Source organism: Ursus arctos, unplaced genomic scaffold (assembly GCF_023065955.2).
Source record: "Ursus arctos isolate Adak ecotype North America unplaced genomic scaffold, UrsArc2.0 scaffold_17, whole genome shotgun sequence".
Lineage (NCBI taxonomy): Eukaryota > Metazoa > Chordata > Mammalia > Carnivora > Ursidae > Ursus > Ursus arctos.
In genome coordinates, this window is record NW_026622841.1 from 52,557,579 (window position 1) to 52,573,380 (window position 15,802).

Below are 15,802 nucleotides of genomic sequence, written 5' to 3' on the forward strand. Positions count from 1 at the left end.
CCCGTCCTTCCCCAGCCCCGCCCGCCCTCCTCTCTGCAGCCCTGACTTCCCCCTTCAGACCCCGCTGCTCCCGCAGCAGGATCTGCGATCAGAAGCTGCAGGGGGCGCCCTTGGGTGACCCTCAGTCATTGATTGGCCCTGGCGTGTTTCTCTCGGGACTCTTCCCTTATACCTCTGCTCCTCTCCTCTGCGTTACCTTGTCCCCTAGGTCGTTAGGTTCCCTCTCCCGCAGTTACCAGAGCGGGGGAGAGAACTGGCGGATGGGGCTGTTTGGACCTGTGAAGCATTCCTGGGGGAGACGCTTCTGTTTTCCGAGAGTCCCGCTCCTGGCCCCCACCAGCGGCTTTGTCTGGCGTCTGGTGGACACTGCGCCTCCTTTAGGGAGCGATTCCAGGGTCACTTGCAGTAGCCCAGCGAGGAGACACGCTTTCTCCTCTGGGGTCCTCACTTCCTGGCCCCTCTATGACATCTCCCGTCTCGTTCTATGGCACACTGGCTTTTCTGTCCGCCTGCATGCCTCTTTACGAATGTCTTTACGTGGCTGTGACTGGTTCTTCTCCAGCGCTGCGAAGTTCAAGGCTCTCGGGAGAGGGCTATCTTGGGTGATGGTGACAAACACATGCTTAAGCACTTTGGGGGGCCTCACTGCGATATTTTTTATTATTACTGGTGCATCCTTGGAAATCGACTTTCTGTCACTTGGGTTATTCTTAATACGTATTTACAGGGTCATTCCTGCTGTGCCTTTAAGACACAACTCTTTTCCCAGCGCCATTATTTCCATCCCGACAAGTGGCACTGCCAGTTGTTGCTTTTGTCATAGTGTCATCCTTGGTCTCCCAACGTTCCCAGGAATCACTCCACTTTGTCTCCCAGCCTCCTAAAATGTGGGAGGGAACAGTATTGCCCTGGACTTCCTCAGCACTAGAAACGTTCCCTGTGTGACATTCCATGTGGTATCAATAAATCCCCACGGTAATTTTATGGAGATCAGTTAATTTCCTTTTATCGACGATGAATCACAGTAGGTTAAGAGACTTGCTACCCAGCAATCCTTGGTCCTAAGTCATTTCTCTTTCCCCCCAGGCCAGTAGTTCTCAAAGTGTGGTTTCCAGACCATTGATGTTAGCAGGAGCACCTGAGAACTTCCTAGAAACAGTACTTCTCAGAGCTTGCCCCAGACCTACCGATTCAGAAACACTGGCGGTGGGGCCCAGGTTTCAACGCGTCCTCCATGTATTCCCATGCATGCTTAGGTCTGAAAGCCATTTTACGAGGCTGGTGATTTTCCACACGTTAGATTTATTTGTGAGGCACTAAAAAACATGCTGGGGTTCTACCTCCAGACCGATTAGCTCAGAATCTTCAGAGGCTCAGACTTCAGTATCATTTAAAAAAAAAAATCCCCAAGGGAGTGTCAGATGCCCCTAGACTAGGTGATGCAGTCTCTGTTGCCTATGAATTCCTTCTTAGTCCTCAAGAAGCATCCCCAGGAAAGGTGTGACATGAACCTAGTCAAGGACACAAATGTTCTTTGGAATTCTGGAATGTGGACACCTATTAACTCTGTGCATTCAGACAGGAAGCATCCCAGCAGATGTAACACCCAGCAAATAAAAAAGGACATTCACACAGCGAATCCACAAATACGTGCGTGCCTAGATAGATACACATATTACCCAACAAGCAACGCGATATTCATGGGAACCCGCCCGGTGAGGTTTTGGAGTCAATGCACAGTTCCTGTATGCTTAATACTGTTAGGCATTGTGCTAGGCGCGCCCTGTTCGCTGTTTCACTGATGATATTAGCTAAATCCTCCCCACAGAAAAGCACGAACCACCTGCACGACAGTCATCACACGTACACGTTTGTTTTTTGCCACTCTAAACAAAGTGAGAAGTGGCCCTGATATAGGGAAGGATCCCAGCTGTGGTCACTCACATCGCTTGAATTAACAAGAAAAGGATTTTACGGGTTCTGAATTCCTTCCCCAAGCCGAGGGACTCCCCCCCTCCCCCAAACAGAGGCAATTAGCTATTTCTGAGATAGACCAGTTTGGGTTCTCATGTACAGAATAAGCAATGCACAGCGTTGAGGGAAGAAAAGATGGGGAAAATGAAGTCATCACACCCAACTCCATTTTATATTTACAGAGAACTTTCTCATACGTTCCTCCGTGGTCATATACTTTCTTGTAGAACTAAAAGGTTTTCACCTATAATCTTTATGGTTGGCTTTGGTTCCCTTTATAACCAAGAGTCAACTGAGGCTCACAGTGTCTAAGTCACTGGCTGATGGTGACAAAATTAGTAAGTGAACAGGGCATGGGACTGGGGAGCCCAGGGTCTTTTTTTATTGATTTTTTAGGCCAGGCTTACGTAACGCTGGGGCTAGTGACACCCAGCTTTACGCAGAGGAAGCAAAAGTGAAGCAAACCCAGGGAAGCATTATCTTTCAATTATACCGTGGAACCACTGAAAATTACTTTTATGGTTTACTAACTACTGCCCTTAAAAAGCAAATATGCTGCCTACGCTGCCAATGTGCAGCCAAGGCAAAGCTTATTCATTTGGAAAGATCCAGCAGCAAGTGTTACTATAAATAACCTCATTATCTGTAATAGAAACTCGTCTCTCACCATTTTAATTAGAATGTGACTTAAAGAAGTCAGTATTTAACAAAGGCATTTGTAACATTTAGTGATTGTAATAATGGCTTTGAAGTTCCAGGGAAAAGTCACTTTCCCCAATTTCTTCTCATTTACACATCTCTCACTCCCCATTCTCAGCTCTAAATAAAATTATTGGTATTGTTTCATGAACTGTTTTTAAAAATACGTAATACTAGATGACAGACACTCGAAACTGGAAAAACAGAACAGCACAAGGAAGAAAGAAACAGTCGCTCTATGCTCTGCCTTCAGAGACAGAAAGGCACTGCTACCATTTCGGCATACGTCTTTGCATTTTCTGGGTGTAAATATTTTTACCTACTTAACACCATAATGTATAAACTGTTTTATCCACTTTTACACTTAACATATTAGGATTATTTCCTCTATGAGGTTCGTATTTTATAATTTTGGCTGGTCGCACAGTAGTCCATCTTATGTCGTTCCCATTATTTACTTACAAATTTCCCACTGCTGAGTACTTACTGTCTACACTCTTTCATTTTTATGAGCAACACTGAGCTAAACATCCTTGTACAGTAGTTGCTGTACAACTCTGTCTCATGAGGAAAAATCCCCCAAGTGGATTTGCTGGTTCAAAAGCTTCGTAAAAAACTTAGGAATATGTTTTACTGACCCTACTGCGGACAAAGTACCAACTTATGCTCCCACCAGAAGCGCCTGTGCTTCGCATCCTCACCAAACCTGGAATTAAAATGATGCTTGGCCAACTGCTTGTTGCAAAATTATACTGCGTTAAAATATGCATTTCTTTGTCACTGCTTGTCTGCAGAGATCATTTTGACTTCAGTATTATTCAAGGGGAATAAGCCTGAAATTCAGACAAAAAATATTCTAGCTCCTCCTTGTTGCATAGGGTGCTCTAAAAATCCATACACTACCTTGGCTGATAAGCTCTTCCTTGAGCTTGCAATACAAGAACCTGGCCGATCTCTTAAAAGATTACATTTATCTCAAAGAAACATGATGGACTATTGTGCGTGCGTGCGTGTGCGTGTGTTAGTAACCACACTCGTCAGGCAGCATTAGCTCCTTTTCTCACCCTTCTTCAGAGTTAATCAGCTCTGATAAACTATTTGTCAGAATGCAATGTCATTTTTGAGAATAAATTGTACATGCACCAATGGCCTGTCATAACATGTAGTTTTTAAAAACGGAATAATCCAATTTCACTTAATGAATAAATGCTCATTAAAACATGAGACCACCTCTATGATAATCTAAGACAGACACTCTGACCACTGGTTAATTTACTGTGGTGAGAAAGATAAGAAAGCATTTAATGGAAGGTACGTATAACCCTCATGTGTAATTCAAAAGCAATTTTGGATCCATGTTGCAGAGTCTATGTTAATTTTTGAAAAATTGCTAGGGTTGATATTAATAGCATAATAGCTGTGCTAGAAAGAAGTCAGCAGAATTGAAATGGATTATAGTAATTGTAAAAAAAAAAAAAGAAAGAAAAGGAAAAGAAAAGAAAAGAAAAGAAAAAAAAAGAAAAGAAAAGGGCTCAATTAGCCTACAAGGTGTGTGATCTAACTCATTTTGCCCAAGCAGAAGGGACATGGCGGCTCTGTGTAATTTGAAAGGAATACAGAGAAGGGGATGGAAAGATCTTCTGGGAGAGTGAAACTGCACAAAATCTCCACCTTGCCCTCGGCTCTCTTGCTGGGGCAGTGGACGTGTCACCATCAGCACAAGTCGTTCATCAGTCTTAACACTAAAGAAGGAGCAAGGTGTCCACACAAGCTAAGGACTCACCACCCAGGCTGAGCTCCATTTGAAAGCAGGGAGCATTCTACCTAAAGGAAAGCTATTATCTGGACCTAACAATTCACCCTATGACTCCAGAGAAAGTATCCTATGGGTGGTTCATTCTGAGCTTGGCAACTCCGTAACTAAGGGTTCTTCAGATCCCTGGGTGATCAGCAGGGAAACGCTGGTTACCAACGGCTGCGCCATACTGCCTTTAGGTTCGCAAGTTGTTTTTCTGCTCATTTGATAGAGGCATAGATTCTTTTCTTACAACCTGACTCTTCAAGCAAATCAAGAAGCAAGTGTTTCTTTTCTGTGGGGCAAACAGCTAAGTGGAATTCTTCAGTTTCTGAAAGTGTAATCTCCAGAGTCTTTTTCACCCCTAATGCAATGCTACATTTTTCTCTATTAGTAGTAATGGCTAAAAAATATTCTGAGATTACCTGAGAGCTTAGCAATGAGCATAAGCCAATTTCATACATTAGTGGAATCTAGCTTTAAAGTGGCTGAGTTAGGGAATGTTAGTGATTAATAATCTCCACATCTAAATTTTAAATTTGTTCGTGCTGTCAACAGAACCCCATGACTTGCTTTTAATCAAAAGCACATGGCAAAAGTAATGAGAAGCCACTTCTTTGATTATGGCACATTATAGAAGACTGTCTTGCTAGCAGACACACTCTATAGTCTCCCCCTTCACTGCTGATTTTGAAAAAGCAAGTTTCCAAGGCTCCCACAACCACAAGAAAATGAATTCTGCAAACAACTACAGAGAGTTCAGAAGTGGATCCTTCCCCAGTTGAGCTAGCAGATGAGACCCCAGTCCTGGCTGATACCTTGACTGTAGCCTTTTAGAGGAACCAGTAGAACCATGCCCAGACTCCTGACCCACAGAAACTGGAAGATAATAAATGCATGTTGTTTTAAGCTTCTGTTTGCTAATTTGTTATGCAGCAATAATAGCAGATGCTGATTTTGGTACTAGATGTGGGGCACTGCTGTCATAAATACCCAAGTATGTGGGAGTGGTTTTGGAATCCCCACATAACAGTGGGTGCAGGCTGGAAAAATTACGAGGAGCATAATTGAAGGAAAGAAAGCTGAAAATGTGTAACTTCTCTGATAACGTAATTTTATAAATTTTATTCATTTATAAAAATGAATAAGCACTTATTGCTGGGGACAGAGAAATGAAACAGAAAAACGAAAACACTGGGTTTGGTTTAAAACCATGAACACGGACAGCATGTTGACTAGAGTTAACACTGTATTGCATATTTGAAAGTTGCTAAAACAGTAAATCTTAGAAGTTCTCATCACAAGAAAAAAAATTTGTCACTATATATGGTGATGGTTGTTAACAATACTTATTGTGGTGATCATTTCACAACATAGACAAATGTTGAATCATTATGCTGTACACCTGAAACTAACATGATATATGTCAATTATACTTAAATGTTCAAAAAATTGAAACAAACATGGGTACAACTTGATGGATATAAACAAAGCAGATAGAGTACAGTCATCCTTGGGAGGTTACTGACCATTTTCATATCAAAAAAGTGTTAATTTTTCTCAAAATTTAATTTCTCAAATTAAAAAAGAAACAGTACAGTTAAAGTGCTATATTAGTTTCAGGTGTACAATATAGTGATTCCACAATTCTATACATGACTCAGTGCTCCTCCCGTTAAGTGTACTCTTCATCCCCTTCACCTATTTCACCCATCCCTCCACCTACCCCTCTGGCAACACTCTGTTTGTTTTCTACAGTTAAGAGTCTGTTTTTTGGTTTGTCCCTTTTTTGTTAATTTGTTCTGTTTCTTAAATTCTAAACATGTGTGAGAGTATATGATAGTTTTCTGACTTATTGCACTTCGCATTCTACCCTCTAGCTCCATCCATGTTGTTGCAAATGGCAAGATTTCATACTTTTTTATGGCTGAGTAATATTCCATTTTATATTTTATATATATATGTATATATATAATATTCCATCACATATAATTCCAAATCATTCCATTATACACACACACACACACACACATACACATCATTATCCATTCATCTATCAATGGATACTTGGGCTGCTTCCATAATCTGGCTATTGTAAATAATCCTGCAATAATTATAGGTGTGCATGTATACGTTTAAGTTTAGGTAAATATGCAGTAGTGTGATTACTGAGTCATAGGGTAGTTTTATTTTTAATTTTTTTGAGGAATCTCCAGACTGTTTTCCATAGTGGCTGGACCAGTTTGCATGCCCACCAAGTGCATGAGGGCTCCTTTTCCTCCACATTCTCAACAACACCTATTGGTTCTTGTGTTGTTTTAGCCATTCTTTTTTTTTTTTTTTTTTAAGATTTTATTTATTTATGTGACAGAGAGACAGCCAGCGAGAGAGGGAACACAAGCAGGGGGAGTGGGAGAAGAAGAAGCAGGCTCCCAGCGGAGGAGCCTGATGTGGGGCTCGATCCCAGAACGCCGGGATCACGCCCTGAGCCGAAGGCAGACACTCGACGACTGCGCTACCCAGGCGCCCCTGTTTTAGCCATTCTGACAGGTGTGAGGTGATAGCTCGTTATGGTTTCGATTTGCATTTCCCTGATGTTGAGCGACGCTGAGCATCTTCCCTGTGTCTGCTGGCCATCTCTAGGTCCTTGGAGAAATGTCTGTTCCTATCTTCTGCCCATTTTTAAACTGGATTATTTGGGGTTTTCTTGGTGTTGATTTGTATAATTTCTTTATATATTTCAAATACTAGTCCTTTATCAGATATATCATCTGCAAGTATCTTCTCCCATTCAGTAGGTTGTCTTTTAGTTTTGTTGACTGTCTCCTTTGCTGTGCAGAAGCTTTTTATTTTGATGTAGTCCTACTAGTTTATTTTTGCTTTTGTTTCCCTTGCCTCAGGAGAGAGATCTAGAAGAATGCTGCCACAGCCGATGTCAGAGAGATCACCGCCTGTGCTTTCTTTTGGATTTTTAGAGTTTCAGGTCTCACATTTAGGTCTTTAATTCATTTTGAGTTCACTTTTGTGTATGGTCTCAACACATTTTTTGATCGGCTTCGAACACAGAATGGTGCTTCAGTACCTAAAATGAACGCACAGTACTGACAGTAAGAGCAGCGGATAACTTCTTTACAGATAAATGATAAGAACTTGACTCCCCCACTAAGACCAAGGTATGTGTGTGAAACCTAATAATTCTCTGGAAAACATTTAAAAAATATTAGTTTAAGAAAAATCAGCGAGTGAAGCGTGACACGGTAGTGCAGGCCAGCAAGTGCAGTGCAGCTAGGTGTTGGACTGCCTGGCCTGAAGGAGCCTCATGTGGTCGAGCGGCGGGAACACACCGCACCGGCCCTTGTAGAAGGCCGCGGCTAGCCTGCTCAGCTGTGGAGCTGACGTGTGAGAGAGAGGGGTCTCTCCGGTAGATTAAAAGCACTCAGACACACGGGTTTATTGGGGAACCTCTTTTCTTATTAAAAAACCTAACTTTGAAAATGAGATTCGGTGGTAACCAGTTGTACTTTTGAAGGCCTTCCTAGGCAACCAAATATTTATAAGTGTGTTCGGTTTCCAGTCTCCCATACCTTGAAGGGTCCATACACTGTGTCACCAGAGACACATTCTGTCCTGTAAAAAGACAAGCTCTATACAATGCCGATGAATGAGGCCTCTGATATCATGCAAATGCCACCTCTTGGCTAAACACAGACAATACTGAAATTATTACACGCCGAGAATCAGAGCTTTAAATGCATTTACCATTTTTATTTCGCTATGCAGGAACATACATTCACCATGGGCTGTGTGATGCAGTTGACAGTGTAATGGAGAATATATCTTTTTGAAGGCTATTTATAACTCAACACTAAATAGTTTAATTACAGTGGAAATTCTGTACAATTTAAGGCTTGGCTCTGAACTAGATTGTAAATATGGACCAGATTTGGAAATAAAACACTTCTTTTTTTTTTTCAAGTAAAAGAAGAAAAATCAGCGTAAAAAAACACAAGGAAGAAGCAACGAAGAAAGAAAACAAAGCAACAGAAGCCCAACAGATTCTTCTGGATTGAAATTTCATAATATTGTAAACTAACAAAAACAGGTTTTCTTCCCCAAACAATGACAATTTACATATTTAGGACTCGTTAGGGAACTCTTGGAAGCTTTCCAGGTTGGACGCAGACCAACGCGAACAAGGAAGAAATCACATTAATATGCTAAAATCAGTACTACCTTATAACGAATTAAATTAGATACACAAAGCAGGATTGTAAGCATTAAATATTTCCGGAGGATTGAGAGTCGTTGCTGTGTATGGGTGAGAGTAATAAAACCAGGTGAAACAAGTACAAGATTCAAGTTGTTTACTGAATAAACTCGGTTATTGGCACATCTAATCTGGGATAAACCTGACACATCGGACCTAGACAGCTCCTAGCATTTTAGGGTAATCTTCATGTGTCTGTAAACAAAAGATCTGTCACCTAAGAAATTGCAATTTTGTTTAGACTTTAATCATAAACTATGAAAGGCGTGAATTGTTTATGTGTTACATGAGACCACGGTTTATATTGTCGGTTATGAACGTGCAGGTATAGCGGAAAACTTAGACACTTGGTGGAAATTAAAAATGCTACTCTTTTGTAATTTTATCGTTGCTTCATGCAATATCAGTTTTGTGATGCTGATTCGGATTGCTTTATTATGGGAAGATCTCTCTGCCAGTGTCTTTATTAATGGTCAAGGTCAGTTCTTCTGGATTGAAATTTTCCATGGGCAGATACAAGTCAGCTGGGTTAGAAGAGGGAACTCCATATAGGCTCTGGTTTTCCTAATGGTTTGCATGACTGGATTCGTGTGCAGGCTAAGTTATTCCTGTAGGAAAGAGATGTGATCAGTTACTCCTTGGAAAACACCCGAGAATCCTCCTCAGATTAAGGCCACAGCAAAATGATCTTGCAGGCCATTTCATGCACTTTTTGACAAGATCCTGTCAAACACCAGCGTAAGTCACTGACAGGCGTTCTCTTACGTAACTACAACATCACCCAAGCGGCTGAAGACTTTTTTCTGCTTTCTGTCTTCCAAATTATATGATGAATTTGAACATAATGAGCGACTGTTGTATTTTTTTCTTTAAGGGAGACCGCTATTCAACCTACATGCCCTAAACCAACGTTAGAGAACTTCCTTATTTCATTTATACATGTAAGGCATTTAAGAGACTTCTGTCACATAACCAAGTGTGCAAGTAGCTCAAAGTTTGCATTCAAGGCCCTGTGGGGATCCGCCGGGCCCGTGAGTTCTTGCACGGCAGGGGAGTGTGCATAACAAGTCTGCGTGCACAGAAGACGCTATCTGCTCACGACACCAGCCAAACAGCCGTCGAAAAGGCATGCACACACTTTCTAGAGAAAAGCAGGCGCGCAAGACTGCATTTTTGCCTCCTCCTAAGGCACGATGCTATACTAAGAGGAAAAAAAACACCCCAAGGACTACAGAAAATAGACGACATCCAAAACGAAAGTGAATGTCCAGGTTTCAAATTCAGAAACAAAGCAAAACGAGAGCATAAACAGAAGCATAACCGAACACAGTCGCAGAGAAAGCTTACAGGGAAATGGGATAACGCTGCCATCCGAAGGAGAAAGGGGTACACTTTACTTCCCTGGTATTTGGAACACACAAATTGTACCTTTCAGAACAAAATGGCCTTCGTTCTGATTAGGCCACATGGCAAGGGAAATCAAATCTGACCCTCTGAATTTGGATAATGAAGAGCATGAATGAAAAGGAAACACCAGCGAGACAGTGCAAGCAAAGACTGCTTCTTTCTTGATCCTCTACCTGGCAGAATATGCAAAAAGTCCACAGTATAGAACCCTCAAATCTGAAACAAACCAGCACCCACAAACCAACTCTCCATCCCCTTGGTGAGCAGCCCTGCCCATGCCAGTGAGAGGAGAAAGGAGGAGGAGGGGGGGGGAAGGACAGAGGGAAGTGGCCCATGCTACATGCCAGCCAAGGCCAAGCCCAGAGAATCAGCGTCGCCTCTTACCTGGGGTCAATCCTCTCCATCTTCCGGTGTGATCTCTGTCTCTTTATGGACCACTACTTTGGTCACTGACATGTCAGGGTGCTGCTCTTTGGCCTCTTTAATTGCCTGAGCCAGCGCCTATCCCCAGGAAATCACAGAAGGGCAAAGACAAAAAGGAGGTGGAACATGCATGATCAGTAGCAAGCTGGAGACTTCTGGGCTCGATCTGGATACGTAATTTACAAATGAGGGACAATGATTGCAAAAGGAATCGGACATTGCATATTGAAAAGTTACTTCCGAAAACTGTTTAGACTGCATGATGGACTAAAACACCACCACTGGGAAGAGTAGGGCTGACCAGTGTCTGTGTTTCTCTGCCAGGGTATCTACCATCTCACGCACACTACCTGGTCATGGTCAATGTCTGCATCCCCTGTGATGACTATCCGCTTCTCAATCCTCGTCTCTGAAATGCCTCCTTTCACAGTCTGCAAGGGACAGACAAGCGTTACCGATTTACCCACCTGGAGGAACACTCATTGTTCAGTGGGGGAAATGGCTGACAACGCTAACGGAGTTTTAACGAACAGCATTCATTAGGAGTTGAAACAACTCTTTGGCCATTACTTAAAATCGTTAATTTCAGAAGTGAAGCTAGAATGGAGTCCTATGGGTGTGGCTGGCCAGTGTTTCTGGAACACCCACCATATGCTAAGGACTGGAGTTCCCTGTCAAGCAAGGGGTATCAGAATGCATATTCCTAAACAGAAATGAGCACATAGGGGCAACTGCCCCATAAACAGAGTGGGTGTGCAAGCTCTAACGCGGCTAGCTCTCTGGGCGTCCCGATCTTCCCAGAACTCTTTGCCAGCCAGGAAGCTGTGCTGTGTAAATGCCTTACTTCTGCGCGTTCCCACTGCACTTACTTTGGTGATGTGGGTGGTGGTCGTGGTACTGGTGGTTTCGGATGTGATCGTCTGCGCGCTCATTAGCACGCCTGGCTCCATATCAGCACCAGCATCAACCTACAGGAGCAAAGGAACAGACACCACACTCAGACACTTATATCAGGGCGTCCCAATGATTCAGGCATCTCCCACCATCACTGTGCTGTTCAAGCAGTGCATGGGAGCTGTTGCTCTTGGGACACACTCGACCGAACCTGGCCACAGTTAACCATTGTTAAAAAACTGGGACTTGAGAAATGTGAGTAGGGTCTGCTTGAGCTAATATCTTTCCTTATCTGTGGCTAGAGAAATAGGTTCCTGAGCCTTATTCTATGTTTTGAGATATAAGAAGACCTGTTTAAGTCACCCGATGTTCCTGGATCAGTAATAAATTTGTAATTATTACCATTATCACTCCTGATAGACACAGTTTGGCTGCTGGGTCCTCTGAGTCTCACGAATTAAATATCAGGTAGTTATATTTAAATGCAGTAAGCCACTAAAGGGGCAAAACAAAGTGCCAGGGCTCTGGCCTTCACAGACTGTCTTACCTGTGATGATTCATATGTGATGGTTTTTGTTTCTGTATGAACTACCGGCACTTCCTTGGTAGAAATTTCTAGCTTTACTCCTCCTGGTGAAACACTGCCAAAACTGATGGTTTCTGTCTTCACAGTTGATGACTGCACCAATGGGAAGTAGGTAGAGCGGCTATTATAGTTTGCACAAAGGCATGATTTTGGTTTTTTTCCTCCCCTCTTGGTGGGTATGGATAAGCGCAGGTTAGTATGAAATAAATGTTTATGTGTGACATGGGGAGGGTAAGTTGAGGAATGAGGCAGATACCAGGTCGGTCTTTCAGAATTCCATAGACTTTTTTTTTTTTTTTTTTTTTAAACATGGGACGTTCCAGGTAAAGGAAAGCATTTTGAAGGAAATGTTTAAGAAACTCTTTTTATGTTCCCCCTCCTCTATGGCCTAAACTAATAGATAAAAAATCAGCAATTAGCCTTTTATTTAATAAGTTTTTAGAAAGAGGGAACACATAGGAAGATATTTACCAGCCCCCACTCCATATACTTCAGGAATCTCAGTAAAAGAGAAAAAGAACAAAGTTCTGGCATTTGGTACTGGGGCAAGCATGGATTGGGTCCTTCTGGGTAAGTACACTGAGCAAAAATAAATTTATCAAATTTTCTACCATCTTGGCTATCCATGCATTTCCCGGTTTACTGCCAATAGTTACAATGAAGGTAGGAGCCGTTTCCTGGAACCACACATTAATAATCATTAAATATGTTTGCATGTGACCCAAAAATGGAAACGAGCACGGAGACCCTATTGTCATGCAAGAGGGAAATAGGAGGAGAAACAAACTGCACTGGGAAAAGGCAGAAAGTTAAACGTAGCTCCACCTTTTACACTTCACTAAATTTCGGGGACTCACTGATCGGTTTTACATCAGTGCTGAGAGTAACGTCAACTACTAGTTACCTCAAAATGAGGTTTCTGTTCCCAAGTTTCAGAAACGTGGATTGTTGCGCTCTGCTCCTCCTCTGGCTCATGGGAAGCAGCGGCCGTCTCCTCCGGCTCGAGGACAACTCTATCGGCCACCTCCCCCTTCTCCTCCTCGGCCCCCTCCGTCAGAGCAGAGCCTTCCTTCCCTTTCAAGCTAGAAGTGTCAGCAGATGCTGCCTGGGCTGCAGCATCCACGTCATCTCCAGCCACGTAAGAAGCATCCCCACTCGCGTGCACATTCATCACATGTCTTTCCTCCACCAACACGGTTTCCTGCACAACCTTCTCGGTGCTAAGTGGCTGGGGGTGCTGGCTTGTTTCTGTCTCTATCTTGCTGGACCCCGTCTTGGTTTCCGTTTTCTGCATGGGAAAAGATGGCGGTGTCAGGGTGACTTTCCACAAACCAAAGGTCAAAACACAAAAATCAAAACAAAAGCAGCCACTCACCAGGGCGCCTAAAGCCAGTGGCACGTGCTATGACCAGAAATGCTTACAGAAAATATAAATTAGCTTTCATTCCTCCCACCAGGATCTCAGATGTGTGCCCCTGCCCCGACACACACACACACACACACACACACACACATCCGAGCCTTTGTTGCTATGTCGGGATAGCTGCAAATGAAACCGAATGCAGATAAAACGCAATGAAAACCAAACAAAATGAAAGCACTGCAGCGTGTTCCCATCGATTCTGGAAGCTTTCTGAGACCTAACAGATGACATAAAAATGCTTAAAAAATTAAATGCTATGAAACTTTCTCAACATGACTGCCTTTTCAATATCTGAAGTATGTTGTAGTGATGCAGCTAAAGGCACATGACAGCTCCGCTAAGCAGGCGCGAAAGGAAAACAAGCGAGGCTATCTGCGAGGTTTAAGGCAAAGCCACTTGGATGCAAGACACACACACCCACACACCCACCCGCACGCACGCACGTACGCACACACACGCACGCATACATGCACACATCAAAAAGGCATAAAGAAAGGCAAATAGGCAGAGTCAGGACCACCAAAGAGGAAGCAATTGGCCACCTGAACCCAGCTTTGAGAAGTAGAAGTAACCCCTCCTATGAATTCTGTTGGTTTTCTTGCAGACTCTAATAAACTGAAGATTTCAGAGCCATCCATGAGCTTTTCAGCAGAAGACTGTTTAGTCTGAGTGAACAAAGAAATGGACAGTCAAGCACAGAGACAGGAACACAGGCGGGCACATTCACATTCACAGCCGGTTAGACAAAACTGTAGGGGAGGAAGGTGGGAGGAGGGAGGAGGGAATCTACAGATTTTGGAAACAGAAAAGAATGGGAAATAAAATAGCAAATTGAGGTGACCATGAGCTCTTGTTTGGTAAAGCAGAGAGTTATTAGGATATGGGTGGTGCTGGTTTAAGCAGACCATTCATTCTCCCTTCATTGCAAGCCCCCGCAGTACTACCACATCTCGGGATCGGGGAGCTGGAAATAAAACGGAAAGTGTTTTAATGCTGACACTGGACTGTGCGGTATTGATCTAACCATGAAAAAAATTAAAAAGCTTGGGTCGGCTGCTCTCAACATAAAGCCAAACAGCAAGAGGAACAGAAAAGTTGAGGGTGGAAGGGCACTGCCTCAAAAAAAATCATGCTGGAATCTGAAACGGTGGCCCAAACGAAAGGTTACCGCAACTCGGGACGCAGCCGACTCGGTAACGTAATGAGCAGTGGCCACGGTGACGGCCGGTTCCTGGGAGTATCTCCACTCGGACAGGCTCTTCCGCCTGGGGCCAAAGAGCCCCACTTTCAAGACCTCGCCCTGCGGCGGCGGCTCCGTCCTGCCGAGACGCGCGCTGTCCAGCCCTGCGTCGGGCCCCGCGTCCTGGCCTGGCATCGGGGCTTTCTGCAGCTCTTCTTCCTCGGGGCTCGGCCGCCGGGACTCGGCTTCCTTGATGGGAGCCAGGGATTCAGACAATTTCCGTTTGGGGGTGTGGACCTCGGATCTTTTGGATTTCTCATCAGGGACGGCATCCAGGACCTCGTAATCGGCCGTGACCGGAATGATCTTCACCGACTCTGACAACCCTCTGTCTGTTTTCTGAAAGGCTTCCGGACTGCAGGGCTGCACTACCTTCTCCCCCTCGTTGGCTTTTCCAGTCATGGTAACGATCTTCCCCGATACGGTGTCATAGGATTTTCCTAGAGCATATATTTTCTGTTTGCTTTCTCCTCTCAACTGCATTTCCCGGGCCAAGTCCTCGAAGCTCTGCATTTCAAGGGCACCGGATCTTAACAGATCGGCGGGGATGTCACCGCTTCTACTGCTCACGGTCACCACCTTGTAAGTCACAATCTTTTTCGAATCACCATCAACTACCTCAGTGGGTACTTTGTCTACAATAACCCAATCCTCTGTGCCCTATATTTGAAATATAAAAGCTAAATTAGAAATGCTGATGGTCTCATTTCTAAAATAAGAATCCTTTAAGAAAACCAGGGCAAAAGCTACATTGTGATGTGACTGCACAGGGTTGGTGTTAATATCTAATGATGACGGTGGCAAAGCTCTTCTTATCTGAAATTTACTAACTCTAACCTTCAACTTGGAATCTAGTCTGCAGGTAGAGTTGCAATTGCAGATTTCTTTAAACAGGAACAATACCTTGGTGGTAAACGTTTGCAAGACTCTCTGACCTTACGCTAACCGTCTGATCATTTTATATTTCAAGATCAAATGACATTATTGAAGTTGTTGTACAAGTCATTTAGCTTGTATGGGCACAAAAAGACCGTTTTCCAGGTTAACTATAACACTGCACTTCATATTTGCTGTTTTCACAAAGAACTTGCCAG

General features: G+C 43.4%; 1 protein-coding gene across 8 annotated transcripts in view; it reads right to left on the reverse strand.

Annotated features, from left to right (window-relative positions):
- Nucleotides 1-8,212: 8,212 nt before the first annotated feature.
- The window catches only part of EPB41L3 (erythrocyte membrane protein band 4.1 like 3), a 226,581-nt gene continuing 218,991 nt past the window's right edge, over nt 8,213-15,802 (reverse strand). For 6 of the 8 annotated variants that reach the window (XM_026496017.4, XM_026496016.4, XM_048218429.2 and 3 more), the window contains 6 exons: nt 12,950-13,333; nt 12,007-12,138; nt 11,435-11,533; nt 10,916-10,996; nt 10,527-10,643; nt 8,213-9,343 (listed from right to left, as the gene is read on the reverse strand). In XM_026496017.4, the coding sequence (XP_026351802.3) occupies nt 10,533-10,643; nt 10,916-10,996; nt 11,435-11,533; nt 12,007-12,138; nt 12,950-13,333 (807 nt within the window). In that variant the 3' untranslated portion in view covers nt 8,213-9,343; nt 10,527-10,532. Of the gene's footprint in view, nt 9,344-10,526; nt 10,644-10,915; nt 10,997-11,434; nt 11,534-12,006; nt 12,139-12,949; nt 13,334-14,010; nt 14,134-15,802 lie in introns of all 8 variants that reach the window. The other 2 variants (XM_057313230.1, XM_026496018.4) reach the window with 2 other exon arrangements.